We start from the raw sequence: 22,320 nt of genomic DNA on the forward strand, positions 1-22,320 counted from the left end.
TGCCTTGATCTCCTCCCCTGCGATAGGCGCTTCTAGGGCATCCCGGGCCGAGTCATTCAGTTGGGGCAGGGCGGCCTTTCGTATGAATTTGCGCTGTTCGTCTGGGTCTCGCAGTGGAGCAGCCATCACTTGTTTCATGTGGTCTATTGCAAGTTGTAATTTCTCATGTTCCGAGTATCGCACCACCCCTTGATGGTCCCCGAGTCCGGTTATGGTGTTTCTCCTGCGCACTTTAGCTAGCTTTGCTACCATTAATTTATTTGCTTTGTTGTTTTTTGTGTAGTAGAATTGTTTAGTCTTCGCCAGCAGGTGTGCCGTATGTTCTGCATAATGTGCTTCCAGCTTGTTCCGGGCGGTACGCACCACTCGTTGAGTTTTTGGGGACCAACCCTTCTGTTTGTGAATCCCTTCCGCTATTCGGAGTTCCTCCTCGAGCATCTGGCGTGCCTGGCGTAGGCGTTTATGATATGCCGCTCCCTGCACGATCAGCTCCCCCGTATGATTGCCTTCATAGCATCCCAGGTGTCGCTGGAGTAGTATCCTCGTAGGGGTTTTCCCTGAAGAAGCTCTGAATGGACCTGGCGACGGAGTCTCTCAGTGCCATGTCATTAAGCATGGGGTCGTATAAGGACCAGCTGCGTTGGGGGCTCGGGGAGGCATCATGCGCTCGGAGTGTCATGGAGACCGAGGAATGATCTGACAGAGTCCTCGAGCCAATGGAAACATCGTCGACATAAGACAGGACTTGCGGCGATACCAGGAGAAGATCTATCCTTGAAAATGTTCTGTGGACATAGGAGTAGAAAGAGTAGTCCTTCTCAGTAGGGTGAAGCATGCGCCACGCGTCTACCACATCCAACGACCTGAAAAGATGAAGGTGACTGAGGGCCTGCTTGAAGTCCCTGGGGAAGGGCGAATGTGATCTGTCTTTAGAGGGGTCTGGAACTCCATTGAAGTCTCAGCCGATTATGACATTGCCCTACACAAAAGAGGATAATTCCTCAGCCAGGGATTCGTAAAAGCTGTTTTGCCCCTCGTTCGGTGCATACACGGAAACAAGTGAATATAGTTGACCCAGTAGAAGGCACTTAAGTGCTACATAGCGGCCCTCATGGCATAGTTTGTATCCAAAATTTGAGGGTGTAGGCCTTTTGCAAAGAGAATCACGGTTCCCCCTTTTTTAGTTCCGTTGGATGTTAGGAATTGATGTGGGAAGTGTTTATTACGCAGCCGCCCAAAGTCCGCCGGCAGGAGGTGGGTCTCCTGTAGGAATGCCACATCGGATTTGTTATCCAATAGTAATTGCAGTATGGATTTGCGCTTGGAAGGGGAGTTCAGCCCTCTGATATTGTGGGAAGAGAACTTCAAGGTGCGGAGGGTTGGGGTGGGCTCTGAGGCCCCCATGGGGCGCTGTCGGGAGGCAAATAGGTCAGGCATTATTTCGGGGGTGGGGGGGAAAGTAGCTGGATATCACCCTGCAAATGAGAGTTTAACTTTGGCCACCAACGGGCGGCCAGACCTGTAACTGTCCGAGGAGCCAACGTTTTGGGGTTGGCTAACCTCTCGGCCAACAGGGCAATGTGTGTCCACCCCACGCCAACGTGCCCCAGGTGGTTGTAATGCCTTGCAAGGACATTCTGATTGTATGCACCCTGGAAGTGGGAATGGGCCGTGGGGAGCCCGAGGCAGCAATGCTTGATCCATGTGCCTGCGTCACCGGAATTTCAATGACCAAGGTGTAGGTTTTCTGGGTATGTCTCTGCGGATCATCTTCCCGTCCTATTCTCATTACTTAGACCACAAGGCCTGTCTTGGCTTCGGCGATGTGGCAGCTGTTCCTCCTTCCTCGCCCTCAGATGTCGCGGACCGCGAGGCTTCAGGGGAGCCAGGATGTAAGATCTTTTCTGCATCTTCTAGGTGGCTGATTCACCGGGATGTGCCATTATGTGTAAATTGCAGCGCTGTTGGGAAGAGCCATCTAGAGCGGATCTGTTTGTCCTGCTGGAAGAGAGTCAGTGGCCGAAGGGCTCTTCGCCTCTGTAGGGTGAGAGGGGAAAGGTCCTGATAAATTTGGAGCGGGGAGCCCTGGAACGTAAGGTCATCTCGGGTCCGGCCAATTGCGGAGATAGCTTCTTTCGAAGTATAGAAGTGGACGCGTGTTGTGACATCGGGGGGGGGGGGAGCATCTGAGTCCATTCCGTGGTGGGGGAGTAATCTGTGGGTGCGATCCAACAGGAGTTGATGTTGATCCAGCTGCGGCAGGAGGGACTGGAAGAACTCCCCCACATATCTCGCCAAGTGTTTGTCTGGATGGAATGCCTCAGAACCTAAGATTGTTGCGGCAAACCCTATTTTCCAGGTCCTCTTGCTTGTATTCGAGGATCTCACACCTGTCCTGAAGTGCCCGGATGGTGCGCTGGACCTCCCCTAGAGTAGTGGAATGGTCCTGGGAGCGCTCCTCTACTTCCCCAAGCCTCTGCTCCACCTCCGTAAGCCTTTGGTCGGTGTGTTCTAGCTTTGCTGTGAGTTCAGTCATGCAGGATCTAAATTCAGTTTTGATATCGGCCATGAATGTTAGTATGTCTTCTTTGGTAGCTAGAGCTCCTCTGTCATCAATGGTTTTTGGAGGCGTATGTTTTAAAGGTTCCATTTTCTTTCCTTTGTCTGATGAGAGTAGCATGACAGCGATGAGTTTTTGGTGGTTTTGGCTTATCTGGACATCGTGGTTAAGGTGCCGAGGGGGGCGGGGGCTACTGCAGGAGACAGCAGGGACCTTCTTGCAACAATTCCCGGTGAGGGGTTGACTCGCCTCGTGGGGACCGGTAAGCGTAGCATGTGGATATGTGTGGAGAAGGCTGGAAGGCAATAGAGAGTGGGGGGTGGGGGGAGGAGAAGCACCAGAACCGATTGTGTAGGTCAGGGCCGCTGGTACTGTTGCCCACCCGGAGCCTGACTGGGTCCCACGGTGATTGCCTGGTGCTCCCCGGCTGGTGGTGCCAAGAAGAGTTGGAGTGGGCTGGGGCGCCCCAGGAATGGAGAGGTGCTGCACCCCGTGAGGGGTAGTAAGGAGGCTCAGTGAGGAAGAAGGTGTGGGTCTGGCTGTCTTACCGTCGCTTCTGGTGGCAGTGTTGAAGGCCCAATGAGATCAAGCAGGGAAGCTGTGTGGGCAGGGGTGCCCCTGGATCCTGGGGGAGCCTAGGAGTAGGGTGTTATCCTGGTGATTACGTGGAGGAGCCTCTCCTACATTAGGCCGCACAACAGGCCCAGAGGGATCAATGCAGTGTCTGGTTAGCTGCTGCAGTGCCTGGGGGCCCCTCTGCTGGACCCTCCCCCCATGCTGTATAGGCGCGGCAGAGGCCATGTTGAACTTCAGGATTGGGGGGAGCAAGGCTCACACATGCTCCTCCAAGTTGTTCCCAGTTGCAGGGTGCAGAGACCCCCCCCCCCCGAGCCCACCCACGCATCCGCATCTCCAGTGGCGGGTGGGGAAGCCCAAGGGAGCTCAAGATCTTGCCCAGCCCGTGAGATTTCGGGCCGCAGTTGCGGACGGCCAGACCCCCGCGGCACCCTCTCACCATGACCACGGGCGGAGGCGAGCCGGTCCCTCAGATGGTTCCGGCGTTATGCTGGCTCCGGGTGGCGCAGAGGCGCTGCTGCCGGGGACCTCAATGGCAGAGGACAAAAGCTCCTGGAGTGTGCCGCGCGTCCCCGGGCCATTCCCGACCCGACCGTCATCTTGGTGAGGTGTGATGGCGGGCCCACAGTGCCTGCCGAGCTCGAACTGCAGGGTCCTGGGTCCGCCCAGCCTTGTAAGTTCGTCTGGAGGGGCGTGGGACTTCACCACCCCGGACTGCGAACAATGCTGCAGAGGTGGACTGCCGTTATGTTTTTAAACAGGGTGCTGCATTGTGTCCCACACGGAGGCCCTTAAAAGAGTGTCTGCAGCGCCGGCGCTCTTGGCCACGCCTCCCACCCCCAACACTTTTAAGTGCCCCCTCTAAACTAGGGAGAACTAGAAAGCCAACCAATAAACATTCAGGGCCAGTCCATTAAGGCCTGAGAATACCTTGTTAGAAACCAGAGGGTGTTTCACTATCCCTGAGAATCTGTCCTCCAGGTGGGCACGACACGTCCATCGCTTTTGGATCCAGTTCCTGGGGGTGGGCCAGTGCGGTAGGATGACCTGGGTGAGGGGTCTTCGGGGAGTGGGACACCTGATGGCAAGATCGGTATCCCCCCAGCCCCTTGCAACACCTTCACCCCCTGGGAACTTTATCTCCCCCCAAACACTTTCACACAGACAGCCCGCTCTGGGAGAAAACAGACTCATACCCGAGCAATGCACTTAACATGTCCCACTGCTATGGTCAGGCAAAGCCAGGCAATTGCTTTTGATAACTCACACCTGACTTCCATTAGGTTTCCCCACATGGATAAAAGGCGGAGCACGAGAGCATACTCTGAGCGAGGCAAAACACACGAAGGAGCAGCGTTTTCCAGGCAGCAGCTGAACGAGGGAAGAAATGCCGCCAACCGAGAACGAGAGGGAGATACCCTTCACCTTGTCGGCAAGAAACTGTTACTTTCCAGAAGCCTTCAGATTAAAAGGTGTAAGGACAGGCAACCAGACTGAAGAATCCTGCATGGTTTGTCGGAGATGCCCAGGGCCCTCCTGCATGACTTGCCGAGTCGGGAGGAGCAGCAGCCACTGTGCTACCATCCTGGGCTCCAGGATCAAAGCAGCGCCAGAGAAATAAACACAGCCAGTGAGTTGGGGAGACTGATACAAGATCAGTCTGTGTTGAAGTCATGGTTGCAAGGGGCAACGTTGTATTAAGAGCAAAGAATATTAACGCGTGTGAAGAAAGATGCGACTAAAGCTCAATTGCCAATGGATGTTTGAACTTTAATATGAATCAGAGAAGTTACAATACAAAGAAACAGAGTGGTCTGGCATCGCAGGTGTGCTCAATCGAAGGTCGATGTTTGAGGTATCCAGCCAAGAACTGGTAGAAGCGAAAGTAAAGTTTAAAAAGGTGAAACTTAAGTGAATCGAAGTTGTCCTGCAACGGTTTAAGCAAAATCCACTGCACAGCCGAAGGTCTTTGATTTTTGATAAAGAGTGGAACGCTATGAAAGTGAGATTACAAGGTCCGAGCCCGGCCCAGGGAGACCTGTGATGAACAGTGAACCTGAGAACTGGTGATTGTGAAAAACCTAATGAGAAAGGAACTTTGGCATTTGTTTGTTAATCCATGCACTTTGCAAATGAAATAAGAGACTTTTACTGGGAAAGACACTTTGGCGCAGAAAGCAGGGATATCTATGTTCTGAACTGCATCGTTGTGCTAGAGAAGCCAGAGTGTGTGCGAAGCTCGAGTGTGCCACCATGCCCCGTGCTGAAAACGTGGGGAAAGGAAGCCAACTGCTCAACTATCCTGCCATATTATTTCTTGAACACTTTTCTTTTGCATACATGATTGTCCCACAATATTTGTTCTTAGAGGTAAGGATTGGCAATAGGTGTTTTAGTATAGGCCCTTTTATTTTGACAGAGACTCCACTAGGACTGCGTTATTTATTTTTTGATGGTCGTAGATTGCTCCCATCTTTAGATTTAGGGTTAGATAGGCATTCAACCAACCCATTGAAGTTCAATAAACACCCTTGAACTGTGATCACTTGCGTCGGTCTTCACTGTTTGATACCATGCCTTCCTTATAACCTTCACTCATTGAGCCAATAGAAGGAACAACAGTTACCAGGGAACAGCTCATCAGAGTTCTATATATGTTGGAACTGAATGAGTAGCCATGCTTTCCATGTAATTGTGTTGTACTCGGACAGCTAACACTGATATTACTAAGAGCAGTTTCTCAGTAACTGATGGTCCATGTAAACCACTGAATCTGTGAAGAAGTCCTATATCATAACCCCATACACAGAGGTTACTGTAACCAATGTTATCCTAATCCTGCTTACCCATACCAGGAACCATGTTTAATAAGCTGAAGTAAGTATCCCACCTCCTCTGGCAGGCCTTGCCCTCACACCTTCCCATACTTTTCCTCCCACTCAGCTTCCCCGTTCTAGACCAGCCATTAGGATGAGGTCCTGAAAAAAATAGGTCAGCTTCCACTTCAAGAACAGTTAGCAGGGGGGAGGGGGGCGTCTGCTCCTTGCATCCTTGTGGTGAACTATGGATGTCCCTCATTTTTGAAATTCAGAGAGCATGGAAGAAAGTCCCACCTGCATTTGATTTCTTTGACAAGAAGCTAAGATTTATTTGATTCTAAAATGTATTTTATTGGTTTTCTTGTTAACACGGTACACTTAATTTGTAGAATCAGTCTTTGTTCATATATAGTCACAAGGTTTTCAGCAGCGCATAACAGTATTTCACAAATGACTACCTTTTAATGCTTCATGTGCTATTCAAAACCTGCACATTAGGTCAAATAACCAACATTTCAACAAACAACAAAGAGCACAACTTAGTCCTCCTCACTCTATCTGGGCTTCGGGAAGGGGTATGTGGCATTGGTGTGTGCAGCCATGTAATTGGTGTGGCCGCAAGTATTTCCGGGCACTTCAACAATAGCATTTGCATTTTATGCACCTTCAACATTTTAGTTTTTACATTTACAGCGGTCATTTGAGGGCGGCAACATTGATACATACAGCCCCCTCCATGCTTCGAATGTATCTGAGTGTCCATCATCCCAGCCCCCCGCCCCCCATGACCCCAGCCCACGCGTTTGTCTCTGCGAGGTACCAACCCTCAAATGCCCTATGCCATTGAAGATACTGGGGGCCATGCTTGCATTTCAGGGACATAGCCATGCATCGTTTTGCCAGTACGCATGCCAAATCCATAAAAATAGTCACATGTTTATATTTAGGGAGTCTAGGGTACATTCCTATTAGACATTCCTGTGGACTCAATTTGAACCTGGCAACACCATCCTTCCTACACGCTTGTTCCACACTATGCCAGAATGTCCGCACCCAGCTACATTCCCATAGCATATTTATCAAATCAGCTCAATCTCTGCTACACCAAGGGCACTCAGATGTCTGTGTTTTATTAAATGTGGCCAGTCTACAGGGGTTCATGTATGTACAGTGCAATATATTGAATATATATTGAATTAGGCGGAATCTAGCATTCCTGGACACATTTTTAACATAGATCAGGGCTTGTTCCCACTGTAATTCTGTAATCTGTGATCCCCACATCTACTTTCCAACAACTTTTCAGCTTCTCATGTGTAATGTTACTCATACCCGCGAGGCATTCATATAATCTAGACGTCGGTCTGCATCTTTGAGATCATACAGTAGTATTAGAAGAGAGTCTTCCTCAGGTTCAGCAGGCCAGCCCACCCATTTTTGTTTGGCAGCTTTCGTCACCCTTATGTATTGCAGGGATTGACCACCTGGTAATCCTTCGTTTTGCATCAGGTCGCCTAGTTCCCAGATGCCCATTTGCAAACATATCTCCCCATGTATATACGCTGTGCCTTTCCCAGATTCTGTTTACTTCAAGTTCTGTCGGGTTCATACAGGCGTCTGTGGCAACGGGGATATTTTGGGAATAGCAAATGCACCAGTTTCAATGTCCTGGGCCAAACTTGTCTGCCCAGCCTCATCACCAAACACTGGGAGCCCATGCAGGACCTCGGTAACCATAGTATTTCTTTACGTTTGGCAGGTAGTACTGCCACCTGTAGTAGTTTTTATTCAGTAGTGACTTCATCTGGTAACCATAGGGTCAAATATCGCAACTGAGCAGCCAGGTAACATAGTTCTAGATTCGGGAGCTGTACCCCTCCTTCACTGTACAGTAAGTATAATGTTTTAAGCGCAATCCTGCGGTGGCCCTTGCCCCATAGGAAGTCCCGGATTTGGGTTTGCAGGTCTATAAAGAACCTTGTTACAATAGAATAGTGTACATTTGCAAATGCGTATAGCAGTCTCGGAAGGATGATAATTTTGGTGATAGACACTCTTCCCATAAGTGAGAGCGGTAAACGGACCAGAATTTCATGGACTTCTTCATCCCCTTTACTATTTTGACTGTATTTAGTCTGTGCATTTCTTGCGGCTTGTGTGCTATCTGGACCCCTAAATATTTGAATGTGGTTGTTTCCCATTTCAGCCCCAACTCTGGTAAGTCCTCATTTACTTCTTCACAAAGAGTGGCAAGAGGGAACAGGCACGACTTATGTTTGCTAAACATAATCCCCAATACCTTTGCAAATTCATCCAGGACTACTAAAATAATGGGGAGGTTATGGGAAGGTTCACATAAGTATAGCACGACATTGTCAGCATATAACGATATAAGGTGACTTGTGACATACATCTATCCCGGCCTCCAAGTGTTCCTGTCTGAGGTATGCCACTAGTGGCTCTAGTGCTAGTATATATAGCATCGGTGAGAGTGGACACACCCTTTGTATATCCCACATCTCCGAGATACATCTCCCAGACTTCACCCTAGCTACTGGGTTGGTGTATAGTAGTTTCCTCCACCGAATGAATGTGTCACCAATCCCGAAGCCTTTTAGTGCTGCACACATTGCATCCCAGTAGACAGAATCAAAAGATTTAATAGCATCCAGTGATATAACCACCATTTGTGCTGGCATTCCTTTAGTTTGGTCTATGACATGTTGCAGCCTGCGTAAGTTGGAAGCCATACTACGGCCAGGTACAAACCCAGTCTGGTCAGTGTGTATGATTGTAGCTATGACTCTGCGGAGGCGGCTTGCTAATATGGTAGTGAGGATTTTAGCATCGTAGTTCAGCTTGGGCGGTACGAATCACAGTGCTCCGTGGGTTTCCCTGGTTTGGGCATAGGTATAATCATCGTCTCTCTCATACTCAGCGGGAAGATGCCTTTCTCATACGCTTTCTCATAAACCTTTAATAGCGGGGCAGCCAGTAGTGAACTATACGTCTTTAGAATTCTGTCGGGAGCCCGTCATTTCCGGGGTATTTGCCCATAGCAAGTGTTTTTAATCTCCTCCTTCACCTCCTCCAACAAGATAGGTTCATATAAGGCTTCGGCCTGTTCCTGATTTAGATGTGGAATGCGTACATTTGCTGGGGTCTCTTCAATCTCCCTATTGGATACCAGTTGGTCGTGACTATATAATTTAGTGTAGAATGTTGCAAACATTTCATTTATGGTCATCTGTGACCTCTAGGGGGCACCACATTCATCTAGCAACAGTGTGGTCAGCTCTCTGGGCAGTTCTCGTTTGCATAACCATGCAAGCAGCCTGCCAGACTTGTCCCCTTCTGCATGTTGTTGCGCATTCCGTGTCTCATAATCAAATTTAGCAAGCCTACCCAGGCCACTGCAATCTTAGTTGAAAGAGGTCCTTTTCTAACCTCTCCGTCCTAGGTCTCTGTCTCTACCCGTGTGACCCTGTTCTCAATGGTTTCCATGTCCATTCTCAATAGCCTTTGAATGCCCCCGGCCCTTCTTATAATATCAAACAGGACCACTACTTTCATTGCCTCCCATACAATACCCCAGATGATCATGCTACCAATATTGGTCTCAAAGTACTTTGCTAGGGTTTGGTGTAACATCTCCCTAAATATTTCGTCTAGCAAGGTATCCGTGGACATACACCATGTCGGGATGGGGGATTTAGGTCCACTCATTTTCCATGTGACTATCAGTGGTGAATGGTCAGACATAGTTCACCCACATATTCTGTGTTTGTAAATTCTAACAATTATTCCACCCCCACGAACATGCAGTTAATTCTTGTATGTAGTCCATGTGGTGACGAATAGTAAGAATATTCCCTATTATCCAGGTGTATCTCACGCCATATGTCCCTCATGGCAAGCTCTGAGGTGGTTATATTAAGAATCTTGGAGGCAGGCAAGGAGCCTCCATGAAGGGGCAAGACCTGTCCAAAAGCATGACCTCCACATAGTTAACGTCCCCTCCCCACAGCAGCATCACATCCCTTCTTCATGTTATTACCTTGCTGAGCATACGTACATGTTTCAGAATAGCATTATTGGGAAAGTAGGAAACAATACACACTTTTCTTTCTCCCAGGTGTCTGCATAGGATGACATATCTTCCCTCCTGGCCTGTCACCATCTCTGACATTTGTAGGGGAACAGTAGCTTCTACCCATATGAGAACTCTCCTAGCGAATTGTGAAAAAGTGGAGGCAAATTTTTTCCCACCCCATCTTGACAAAAGTTGCTCCTGCCCTTCAGGGAGCAGATGGGTCTCCTGCAGAAGACATATGGAGATCCTCTTGCGGTAAAGGTATGACCATACCTATATCTCCTAATGTAAGATCCCAGTCCACTAAAATTCCAAGTCAGAAGCTTTATTTGCACCATGGGTGTGTTTGCTTCCCCTCCCCCATTCAGCCTGGTACATCAGCATCTTTGCCCGCTGCCAAGCCTTGTCCCCTTTCCCACTACGACCATACCTTATGCATCAAACACCCCGCCTTACGACCATACATTAAATTCCATTTTAACCCTGCCACGTTTCCCTTTCTGCGCTTCCTCATTCCCTTACTCCGTTTACTTACATTGTGCTCTATAAAACTAATAAAACCAAATGCAAACTCCCCTCAAACTCTGGCGACAAAAATTGCCCAACAGTGTGTCTCAGTTCAGGCAAACCCGTACCTCCAAAGCTATGCTTAGTCATTGTGTATTGGGTGGGAGACAGCAACGGCTGGAAACTTGTAACAATAATTTTGGGGTTGTTTGAGCACCACCTAGAAGTGGCACTGTGTGGCTCCGCCGTTCCCAGCTTTCTTGCGGCATTGTTCCGGCTTATGTGTGTCGTTTCTGTGATTCAGGTCGGGCTTATGATGTGCGCTGTGGCTCAGTTTGTTCAGTAGCCACAACGCACTGCTAGTTCAAAACCCAGCTGTGTATCCACAAACAATAGAATAGTTATAGTGGCGGACAGGGGTTCTTCCCCCTCAGTCTTTGTAGTGTAGTTTTCAGTATCCCTCAGGCAGGCGGCTCCTGGCGTCCTCAATTCGTCTCTCCATCTTTGTTACCCAGATTGTTGTGATCAAGCCACATGTTTGCTGCTTCTGGCGTTTCCAAAAACAGTGTTCTTCCATTATGCATGATCTTCAGTCTGGCTGGGTACATCAACATATATTTTATATCTATCTGCCAAATCTGTGCTTTGATGGGCACAAACCTGTTGCGTCTCTGTTGCACAATGGGCGTGTAGTATGGGTATATTGCAATTTTGGCGCTATCCCGTTGTATTGTTCCACCTTCCCTAGAGAACTGGAGTACAACTTCTCTGTTCCTAAAATTTAGGATCTAGGCGATGATCGCTTATGGTATGATCCAGCCGGGGGTTTCTTCTGCAGGGACCTATGTGCCCTTGCCACTGCGAACCCTTGTGAGAGCTTCCCTGGGCCAATTTCTTGCAGGAGTAGGTTTTCGATCTATCCCGTCGGGTCTCTGCCTTGCATGGCTTCTGGTCAGCCTAGCACCCTTATGTTGTTCCTCCGGGACCTTGCTTCACTTTCCTTTACTCGTAGTTCCAGTGAAGCATTCCTTGATTCCAGTTCTTTCATTCTCATTTTCAAATCGTCCGTGGAAGTGGTCGTTTCCTTCAGGGTCTCTTCCGCCGCTGTAACCCTTTCCACTAGCGAGCAGACTTCCTGCCATAGCAGCTGTACATCGATGCTTACTGCGTCTATTTTGCCCTCCAATTAGGCTCTTAAATCAACAAAGACTGCCAGTACCTTGGACTCTTCAGGGTCTAATTGCGTCGTTGGTGTGTCGCCCATTACTAGTCCCGGATCCTGGGACTTTGTCCGTCAAGCAAATTAGTCCATTATCAAGCCCTTTTGTTTGTTTTTTGTAGATGACATTCCCAATTGTGTACCACGCGCAGCATGGTCTAGGCGGTTGCCCCACCTCGTCGCTTGTCCAGTCAGTGCTGTCTGCTTTGCCTTGCAAGTAGTCCACCTTTAGCCTCGATCGTCGCTCCGACTTAGTCCAGCGTGTATTCCCTTGCTTGGTGTGATTGACAGTCCACACCAGTAGTCAGATAGCTGTGTTACTGCCTGCTGCGTGTGCCAGTTGTGGAATGGGGAGTGTCTCCAGTTGTTCCTCAGTCAGCCTGCTCCACCGCCAGCATGGAGCTGCTAAATCGACTCATAAACCGTCCCACCATGGGTATCACCACGTCCACCCCAGAACAGAGACAGTCACGTTCCACCTTGTTCTTGGCACCTGTACTCCTTCATGTCTTTGTTGGATGTAGGGCCAGCTCCTGTAGAAGGGAGGGCAGTGTTACCAAGATGGCCACCAGTGCTGACCCCGTGTTTTGCTATAGTCCAGGATATTCGCAGCATTCCTGGCCACCTCACGGCACAACAATGGGACTGAATGTAATCTGTGATAGGATTAAGGCGCTATATAAATAACACATCATTATCATTATAGTGCTGGCCGCAGCACCCATGTCCAGCACTCCATTTAGGTGGTCCCCATCATGCACCCAAATGGTCACTTCTCATACTGGGTTGTCCAGCGTCCTTCACTAGTCATTCCGTCCAATTGTGCAGCATGTTTTAATGTGCACAGTTTGCATGGGACATTAAGAGTTGTTGCGGTGCCAGCTGCACATCGATCGTGTAATATTGCCAGTAGCCTGCAAACCGCATGCATTGAGCTTCTCTTCCTCACCCCCCAGTGTTGTTCGTGCCGAGACCTTCGATTATCTTAGTCTATGCCTTGTGAAAAACCGGAGGGTATTCTCACTCATACTCCCTGGATCCTCTACGCAGTTGGCCAGGGAAAGGCCATTGCTTTTGGATCCTGACCCTGGGGATCACCTGGGCGGAGGGTCAATGGGGATTGAGAGTGGGATGCCTTCAGGCGAGACATGATATCCCCCTTATCCTAATGTCAACCAATCTAGCCCTCCCCAACCTTTATGGGTCACCGTAGGTCAACTCCCCTTCTTTCCTCTCTTGGCACACACTCTCCCCACTCTGGTACAGAGACCAGGAAGAAGCAACTAAGAATAATGAAGACCATTCACTTTCACCACTTAGGTACTGGGACAAAGAAGATGCAAGAAAGGTATCAAGGTCAGTCATGGCCTCTTAATCAGAGTCAGGCAAAATTGACTGATGGAATACACCTGCAGCCCACTGAAGGACCATAGGTGTATAAAAGGCCAGGACATGCAGGAGTAAAAGAGAGACCTGGGGAACTTGGATGGAGATTGTGAAACCCAGAGACTCTGGAGGCAGCCGTGGTGGAACCCAAGACGAGACGCCGCCCAACATCCCCAAACTAAGGCAAGCCTCCCTTATGAAGAAGGTAAGTCTCCCACATGAAGTGGCAGCAAAAGGAGCTGCAGCGAGGCACAAACGACAGGAACGCCTTCCCACCCTTGCAGAGGCACTGAGCTCATTGATGCCGACCGAACTCCTGTCCCTACACGAGCGGGGCTCACAGAAGCTAAAGCAGTGGCCAGAGAGGATGGCTGGAGTAAGACGCTTGCAACTGGTGAATGCTGGGGAAACGACCCAGAGACCGTGCCGCTCTGGGCGGGCTACGCAGGTTGCAAACAGCACAAAGGGAATAAATACTGGCATTACAAGTGAAGTTAAATGAAGGAGCGAAGGTGACTGGGACATAAAATCATAAACTGCTAATATTGAATACCGAATGAACGTAAACAGCAACACTGCCAATATTGAATACCGAATTGAATGGAAACAGCACATTTTCTAATCTTGTATAAGAAACTGAATGAAAAAGCAAACATGCTAATATTAAGCTGATGTTTCATCATGTACTGAAAGAAACTAAAAGTGAATGAAAAACCCCAACTGCAAAGCTGAAATCCAGTCTGAGAAACTGTTTGGCTTTCAAGCTAACTTTGAGAAACCACTTGTTTATTGAATATTCAAACTGCTCAAAGGGAACTCAAGATTCCTGGTTGTGTGACCTGTAATGGGTGGATCGTGTGGTCCAACAACTGCGCCAAGACCAGAGAATCCCTATATACTACAAGGAAATCTGCTATTGTGTCAAGAGGAAGACTACTATTAATGCATATAAGGTTTGGGGGAAGGGAGCCTGAGCTATGAAGAATTGTTGAAACTGAGCTCAAAGAGAAAGCTTCAATATATTTATTTTTGTGACATCTTTTGACATTGAACTTGGGTAAGTGTATCCTGGCATTTGAAAAGGTGTGGAACTGTACAAACCAAGAGAAGGTGACTTGAACATTGTGGTGAACGTTTGGATATTTGAGGAGAAGAAGCTGAAAACTAAGCTTCAGCTGCAAATAGGTTTAATTTATGGTTCGTATCGCTACACATTGCTTTGATGTTAGTTGTGGGGGCAAGCATAGGTTTTGGACACAGAGAGACTTAAGTTGAAATTACTGACAAAGACTATCCTTAGTTTTGTTAGGTAGGAAATCCTACCTTAGCATAGGGAAAGGTAGGCCTTACACCATCCTGACATTTAAGTTAATAAAAGTATTTTCATTATATTCAATCTGTTGTGTGTCTCTTTCCATAATGCCAACCTCACAGCCTCCACAATAAATCAAATTGGTCGTCCCAAGTTCATAAGTGTGAAAAGGCCTCCACAAGTAACGGTTGTGCAGTTGCTAGCTTCGTTGCACGATCTGGCAGAAAAACGTTATCCAATGAACTAGAAATATATAAAGGTGCGAGTTATACTAGATGCTACCTATAGTGCAGAAACATGGGGCTAATTGCAAATCCCCTAGTTTACAAATAAGAGATTATTATCTTGAAATATTTCATGGGCCATCTATTATAGTACCCCTTCCATCCCTTTAACTTTGGAATTGGGAATTCTAGGATTCAAGTACACGTTTGTGATCCAGGCCATACTGTAATGGGCAAGACTGTGGAATGACTATCAGTTGTATTCCTTTTATATGGGGCTCAGTGACATTCTTGAAAACCAAGGAGGTATATCCTTAGCATGGATTAAGTATGTCAAAAAAATGTTTACTACCTTGGGCAGCCTGTCCTTTTGGGGCCATCACTGTAAATATGCAAACCAAAAGCTATGTTAATTGCTTTTTGTAAAGAGAAGGCACTGAAGGACCAATTGCAATATTGTGTGCATCACCATTTGGCCTCAAACTATCTGGCAACCAAACACACGTTGGGTCCTAAAAGGTACATTGACTTCCCATGCAAGAAATTCCGTTAAATAGTTTTTGTGAAGTTACGTATGGGCCTATTGCCAACTGCAATGTTTACCAGTCATTGGGATCGCAATGATCCTCAAAATGCCCCTATTGTGAAATCTGGGTTGAAAATGAAGGCCATGTGCGATTCAAATGTCCATTTACATCTAATATCAGAATGCAATGGACTACCAATAGGTAATTCATTTGGCATTAGGATGAGATATGAAGCCTGTAGTTCCTTAAACCTGATGATTCGATTTGTGCATTTGATACAGTAAACAATGCTTTAATGATAGAATGTGCTCATAGAATGAAATATTCCTAATATTACTAATGTACTTGCATGGCGATTCTAGGTATACAAACACAAGAGACAATGTACACATTGTCAAGTTTACGTGTTCTTATAGGTGATGATAAATGTACTTTGATTGCAACTACTATGTTTGCATAACACTGTTTGTTATTTTACCACAAATGGTTTTATATGCAGTGTACGCTTTGATGGGCTTTTAGCCAAAATGAAGTCGATTTTGATTGACATTCCTCTGTACCATGTAATAATATGCACATGCAGAACCCTATGCAGCTTTGCAAATGGCATCTCATATCGAATCTACCACCATAACTCCAAACAGATTTTTAATAACTTAGTCAATGTACCACTCTACATAATAGCACGTGCTAAATTAATTAAGCAGGATGTCCACCATTGTTGGCTGTTGAAGTCTTAGTTGACGTGCCAACAGTCCACATTTTACCCTAAAATGAATTTGCCAAAAGGTATGCAAACATCGGTGGTATGTTAATAAATGCCCCCAACAGGCACAGTGTCTCTTGCTTGTCAAAGGAAGACAGCGTAAATCCACACACATTTGTGACTAACCATCCAGCCTAGAAGACGCCCCACATCACCCTGACCAACATACAATGGCAGTAACCAAAAGAACAACATTTCTGCAGCATGTTACACAGGGAGGAGTGCTCCATATCCAAGAAGATGACACAATAGTCCTCTTTTTGCAGTTAATTTGCTAATCAAATGGATGAAATTTTCAATAGCATGCAAGTATCTGCCTCTACAGAGTGTCTCTTAATGGTCAAATGCAGACTGGCGAAACAGAAACATATGCCCAGCAACCACCTTCAGCTCGCCTTGATTCAACTAGAGACCACTGCAAATACTAAAGAATAGCATGACCCAACTGATTTTAGCAGGATGTTATAATGGGGTGTGCCATCAGTCCTAGAAAATTCAACACTACAGCCATCACATGAGCCACAGTGTTTATGATTTTCCTTTAAATCACAGCTGACATTTGTTAGGGTAATCTCCATTTATGAACTTTGGGCAATGCTTGCACTTGAGGGCTCTCTGGCGGGCATGCGCTGTAGGGATTACCGAGACAGCGCCTTGGGAGACTCGAGTGCAAACGTTGAAGACCATACAGTTGCCATCTTTGGATCTGGCCATGGAACAGTAGTTCCCAGCGGAAGGAGGCGGTGGCTCGACACCCATCACCTGAGGGGGTAGACACCTTGAATTGTCAAACTGAAACTGTTAGCCAGGAGGAGAGCACCATGTGACTACTTGTAAGGAACTGAAGACAGAAGGACTCAGGCGGGTACAAAGGTGCCCATTGTGAGGATGAGGGCCGGGAAAGGTTAATTGGAAGAGATAGGATAGGTGTCGGAACACAGGGAAGTTGGAGGGTGGATGTCCAATGAATGGAACCCGATTAATCCATTTCTTATAAGGCTTTTCAGTTACTTATTTCCTTACTTCGATAACCCATTCCAAGTCAGATGGCAAATTGAATTCTCCCAAGTTCCATATAAAAACCTCCCTTTGAGTGATCTTAAATGTTGGCATGTTTGTTTCGCTTCACTCTCACTTACATCTTCAGCCCTAAAACAAAAGCATACAAAAAAAATGTTGTTTCAGGAATTAGCAATGTTACATTCAAGCTGTTGAAAAAGTGACAAGGACACGCGCATACATGCCAACATTTAGCAGCACCTGGATGGGAGACAGAAGCAGGAGAATTTACATTTTCCCCATAACATCACTTTGGGGTTAGAATTGTTTTAGGTGGGAGAACGTAAAAGTGGGAAACATATCTGATGAAAAAATCGGGAGGGCTGGCATTTTGTCACGAACACGGGTGTTTAAATCGCAGGTGGGAACGTGAAAAATGAGCAACTCTGAGGAGACGCTATTGCATCAGCTCTTGCACGAACAAGGACACAAAATGCGCGAACCCTTAGTTGCTCTGGCAGGATTCAGGATAAGGAATACAGGTTGATGGAACGCCGCGCGTTTTACATTCTCAGAACATACCGGGCACTTCTTGGTCTTTACGGCTTCCGTCGCTGGCGCCGCTGGGACGTCACAAGGGGCAGGACGTGAAGGAAGCGGCAGCACCAGCAGCTCCACCGAGCACCTCCTGCCGGGGACGTGGGTTTTGGATTGGCCCTGGTCGTGGCTCGCCTGCATTGGCTCCAATGAAGAATTACAACGTTAGACCACCAATCGTATCGTTGCGCGTCTATAGGCGGGTCCGGGAGGCGGAAGCGTGCTAGAACTGGAGGAGACTCGGTGTTTGAATGACTCTGAAGTGCTTTCTGATTGCCGGCGGCAGAGGCAGCAAGCGCAGCTTCCAGGACCCGCCAGGCTCCAGGTCTACAAGATGAGCCGAGTCTCTCTCTCCCTGGCCCTGTGGCTCCTTCTGTCCCTTCACTCCATCCTCAGCCGCCCCGAAAGCACAAAGCAACCCTGCGAGACCTGTAAGAAACTGGTGCAGAGATTTCATAAGGTGAGAACCAGGGCGCTTTATGTCGCCATCCTGTTTACCTTTATTTTACTTGAGGTTTTGCTTAACTGTAAAAGTGACCCACCTCCTCTACCCAGCAACGTTTTAGTGGCCTTTTTAGTGCTGCAAAGTACCTTTAGCCACAATAATCACTAGTGCAACCCCGTTTTGAATTCCGGATAGCTCAATTGAACAATTGGTTTTATCCTGGTCATATTCGTTTTTGGGGGAAAGAACACTTCTGAAGGCTCTCCCTAAAACAGCCCATCGCTGTTTCTGGGATGTACCTCACATAACGGCACCCTTTTAAATGCACCATTAAATATCCATTTGTTGCACACATTGCTTTGTGACCCATTTTACTCGGATCCTTAATAGTTAGTCATATTTGAGAATACGCATCTATCTAGTCCTTATGTGTGACTGCATTTTGAGGTTTCTAGTCCCGCATTTAATGTTTGGGGGTTGGTGGGTGTTCGGTAAGAATTGGTGCAGTCCAACTGATGAGGACTACACAAGACTTAACTGCTTGGTATTAATATAGGCCTGCACTACACACGTTGGTAGTGTGACTGAGCAGCCAGGCTATCTTAAGAGGGGTAATGTGAGCTGTAGATCTGTATAATTTAAATCAGTAAGTAAAAGTAGACAAGTAACACACACTTAAAGTTATATATAGATGTTTATTTATAATATACACAAGGTATAAAAAAGCTTTTTAAAGAATGCTTAATCTACTAGTAACTTTCAATCAAAATTTGCATTCAGTTTGTAAATGACAACAGTTGGCTCATACTTTTTTTGCTAACACATTTTCTAGCACACGGATATGACTTCAGTTAAGGTCATTATTGCACTTTTTTTCAGTTATTGAGTTTGTAAAGGAAGGAAAGGTTAGAATACGACTGAGAACATACTTTCAATAGTTTGTAAAACAATTAAAATCTAAAGAGAGGCAGGTAAACTTTTATCCCAGCAATAATAGTAATCACAATTATAACCCATGAGGCAACACATATTGCCAAATTCAGTAGGTCCAGAGGAGTGCCTTTAGGGAGCTAGGACAGACAAAGTCCATAGTTCTGACTCACTTCTTCTTAGATAAAGTCCCGACAAAGTTAGTAAGTTCATAAGAAATTGCAGTAACCCAAGTCAGCTACTTTCTAGAGAGCACAAGCTGTTAGGCCAGTGCAGGTGAGTTAGTATCAACTCTAATGTGGAACAAAAGCACTTTGCAGGATAGGAAGCACTACATATGGCTAAAGGGTGAACACTCCAAGCGCTACAGTACCTTTTTGATTCGAAGAAAAATGTTCCAGCTGGATTACTCTTTGCTACACTTGGCAGACCCTTGTTCCTAGACCTTGGTCGTGGTGACGAAAGGGAGGACGTCTGGCGGGCTCCTCAGCTACAGATTTCCTTTGTTTCAGCGGCACTTCAGTGTTTTGGTGCCTTTTTCTCTGCATCAATGAAGAACGAATATCTCTGGTTGGAAGAAGCTTGCTCCCTCGGTCCTGGAGTCGGGTGAGGGGACTCTGGATCAATATTTCCTGTCTCTGTAGGGTCCTCGGGAATGCCCATGAAGATTTGGCTGGATTCCGACTTCACAAGATGATGCACTCGTCAATGGTCACAGGACCCCAGGCATTGATCTTCTGCCTCTCTGGTGAGGCACAGCAAGTCGGGGTTTGCACCAGATGGAAGATTGGCTTGAGGCTAGTTGGTCCCACCAGCCCAAGGAAGGAAGTCACCCCACACTGGTCTTCCCAGTCGATATAAAAACAGGGTCAGCAGAGCTGCAGGGCTTCACCGGGCACTTTGCGTTCCAAGAGGGTGCTGCTGGCGTCTTGTCATGTCGTCTTCTTCGGTTGTTCCTCTCCAGTGGTCGACTCTGCCTCTAGTCCCAAAAATCTCACTTTTTATGCGATTCCGCATTCATTCAGAGCCTATGCTATCACGCAGCAGGGTAAGGACAGCCACCCGGCCAGTGAATACTGGTTTCATTCCGGCATACCTAGATACAAAGGACAGGGAAGTTTCGGGGCCTCCCTCACTTCCTGCCTTTCCAGACACACTGGAGCCTGGGCAGGCCTGCCAAAGGCAAAACACACAAAGGACTCAAACCAGTTTGAACTAACAGAGTAAAAGCCCAAAAGTAGCTAACAAACAGAAAATGGCGAAAAAAGAAGACGGGCCATTTTGAATAAATGGACACCCATGTGTGCTGTACCTTCGCTGAGTGTTCAGCCTTTGGTAAAGATGCACACTGGTAGTAAAATTAAACCACTTCAACCAGCCATTTAAAGTAAGCTAGTGTAACAAAAAATGTTAAGTGAGAAGTGGAATAGGAATTGCGAAGTAGCCCCCCAGAACTCCAAATAGGGTGGTGTGTGCTGGTCCCACAAAAGAGAAAAGTAAGACTGGGATCATACTGCTATTCTTGGGAACGGTAGTTCACCCAAGAATATGTCTTTAAACATTCAGAAAAGTCCAAGGGACTTTTCAGTGACACTGCACCTAAGGTGTTTTATGTCACTATACAAAAAGTGCATGTCTATGGAGTTTGTCAGACTCCCATAAACAGTAAAACACAAAAATCTCAGTCAGGAAAAACACATGAGGCAGTGAGAAAAAGGTCCTGCTCGCTCAGGAGGAAAAACAAGCCCTGAAAGCGCTAGGTGTTTCTAAGGTTGAAGGGAATTAGCACAGACATGAAAATTCTCCTTAAATGGGCATGTTGGAGGGGAGTTGGGGGGCAGAGGGCAGGGCGCAAAGCTGCACATTCGAAAATGCAAATGTTAAACCAGGACTGGATGATCTACTCACACATGTAATTGGGTCGTTTGAGAATCAGACCCTTCATGTTTCTATGTAACTCTCAAGTGACACTTCTGAAGGTCAGTTCTTTAAAGTGATCCTTGAAATCTCCCCTAAGCCACCATGGTTGCTTCCATAAATACTCCCCTGCCACTGCATGTTCTGTTGCAACCCAGTGTTTGCCACAGTCTACCTTGCCTCATTCGACCATTGCACTGATTTTGCGCTGCTTACACATATTTTTTAATATGTGGGGTATCCCTCTCTTCTGTTTGGGCTGAAACAAAATGTGCCTTGTGTTTTTAGGTTTTCTCACTTCCAAGTAAATCTCAGTCATTCTATAATCCTGAGAATTGAGGTTGATACTGGGATGGGGAGGGATGCCTGAAAAAGGTGTAACCCGGTTAGTGTTTTCATTTTAACTATCACCGCCAACCGTGAAATTTATAAACCCCTCCATCAATTTAGGTCCTAAAATATCTCTCTCTTTGCGCTACTACTTCTTCAGTACTATTCTCACCTCTTCACTCTACTACTACTCAGTCACTCTCCTCCCACTCCTATCTTCCCATTACTACTCTCACTATTTGCACACACATTCAATAAAGAATACCACTTTCTCTCACCAACAAGTACCTCACTGAAATAACAGAGGAGACCGGTATAGTTTAATCCATATTGAAGTTTATTTGGTTAAGTCTGCGATAAGGAAAACCCCATCGACAGCCGGTGCCAGCAAGAATATGACAGTTGAACTGTAATTTTAATGTGACGTCGCTGCTTCAGTGCACAAGGATGACTTGCACGGGGAAGCTAGGCGTGAGTCATCTCGCACACCGAAGTATACTACATACGATCCCCCTTATGGATAGCTTATAAACAAATTTATACATAGACCGTTTTATGGAGAAAAATGTCAGTCAAAAAATGAGCTTGGGTGCATGAGGTATTGGAACGGTAACATGAACATCTGACCTAAACATTAATATATTAGAGAGATGTAACATGCACATGTCTTACTCATGAAGCAGTAAGAAAAACATCATTTATATATTTCGTAATCATTACATTTCACTGGTCTTTTCCTCATGGTGCATGTGTTGTCCATACTGCTATCCTGACCATTCCAACTGATGACACGTCCTTCGCTACATGTAGGTTGAAACCTGTTGGCAATAACCTCATCGGGTAATATTCTCTGATCACCAGAGATTATCCCATCCTCAAATTGAACTCAATGCTGGTGGGGCTATTTACTCAATTGTGGCTAAAGGAGAGTTAACAACGACTATGACAGAGGTGAAAGGGGTGGTGTTCGGAAACCGGGCAAGAATTTGACCAAATGTGGGTCGTATTGACCTATTGCGTTGATGTATATAGACGCAAAGGTATAGGCTGGTGTGTTGCTGGCAAGATTGGCATCTCTTCTTCCGAATTTTAATTGACATAGACCAATCGGGG

At 46.7% G+C, this 22,320-nt stretch overlaps 2 protein-coding genes across 6 annotated transcripts in view; one reads left to right on the plus strand and one right to left on the minus strand.

Moving 5' to 3' along the window:
• Positions 1–17,680, minus strand: part of ALG12 (ALG12 alpha-1,6-mannosyltransferase) — a 586,752-nt gene extending 569,072 nt beyond the window's left edge. The window contains exons 1-2 of one of the 4 annotated variants that reach the window (XM_069629252.1): positions 17,571–17,665; positions 17,013–17,138 (exon numbers count right to left, since the gene is read on the minus strand). The gene's annotated coding sequence lies outside the window, so the exon portion shown is untranslated. Of the gene's footprint in view, positions 1–17,012; positions 17,139–17,491; positions 17,511–17,570 lie in introns of those variants that run through there. The other 3 variants (XM_069629251.1, XM_069629254.1, XM_069629253.1) reach the window with 3 other exon arrangements.
• The window catches only part of CRELD2 (cysteine rich with EGF like domains 2), a 272,969-nt gene continuing 268,292 nt past the window's right edge, over positions 17,644–22,320 (plus strand). For both annotated transcript variants that reach the window (XM_069629255.1, XM_069629256.1), the window contains exon 1: positions 17,644–18,045. In XM_069629255.1, the coding sequence (XP_069485356.1) occupies positions 17,920–18,045 (126 nt within the window). In that variant the 5' untranslated portion in view covers positions 17,644–17,919. The remainder of the gene's footprint in view (positions 18,046–22,320) is intronic.

This window comes from Ambystoma mexicanum, chromosome 12, assembly GCF_040938575.1.
Source record: "Ambystoma mexicanum isolate Mex_15411 chromosome 12, UKY_AmexF1_1, whole genome shotgun sequence".
Taxonomy (NCBI): Eukaryota; Metazoa; Chordata; class Amphibia; order Caudata; family Ambystomatidae; genus Ambystoma; species Ambystoma mexicanum.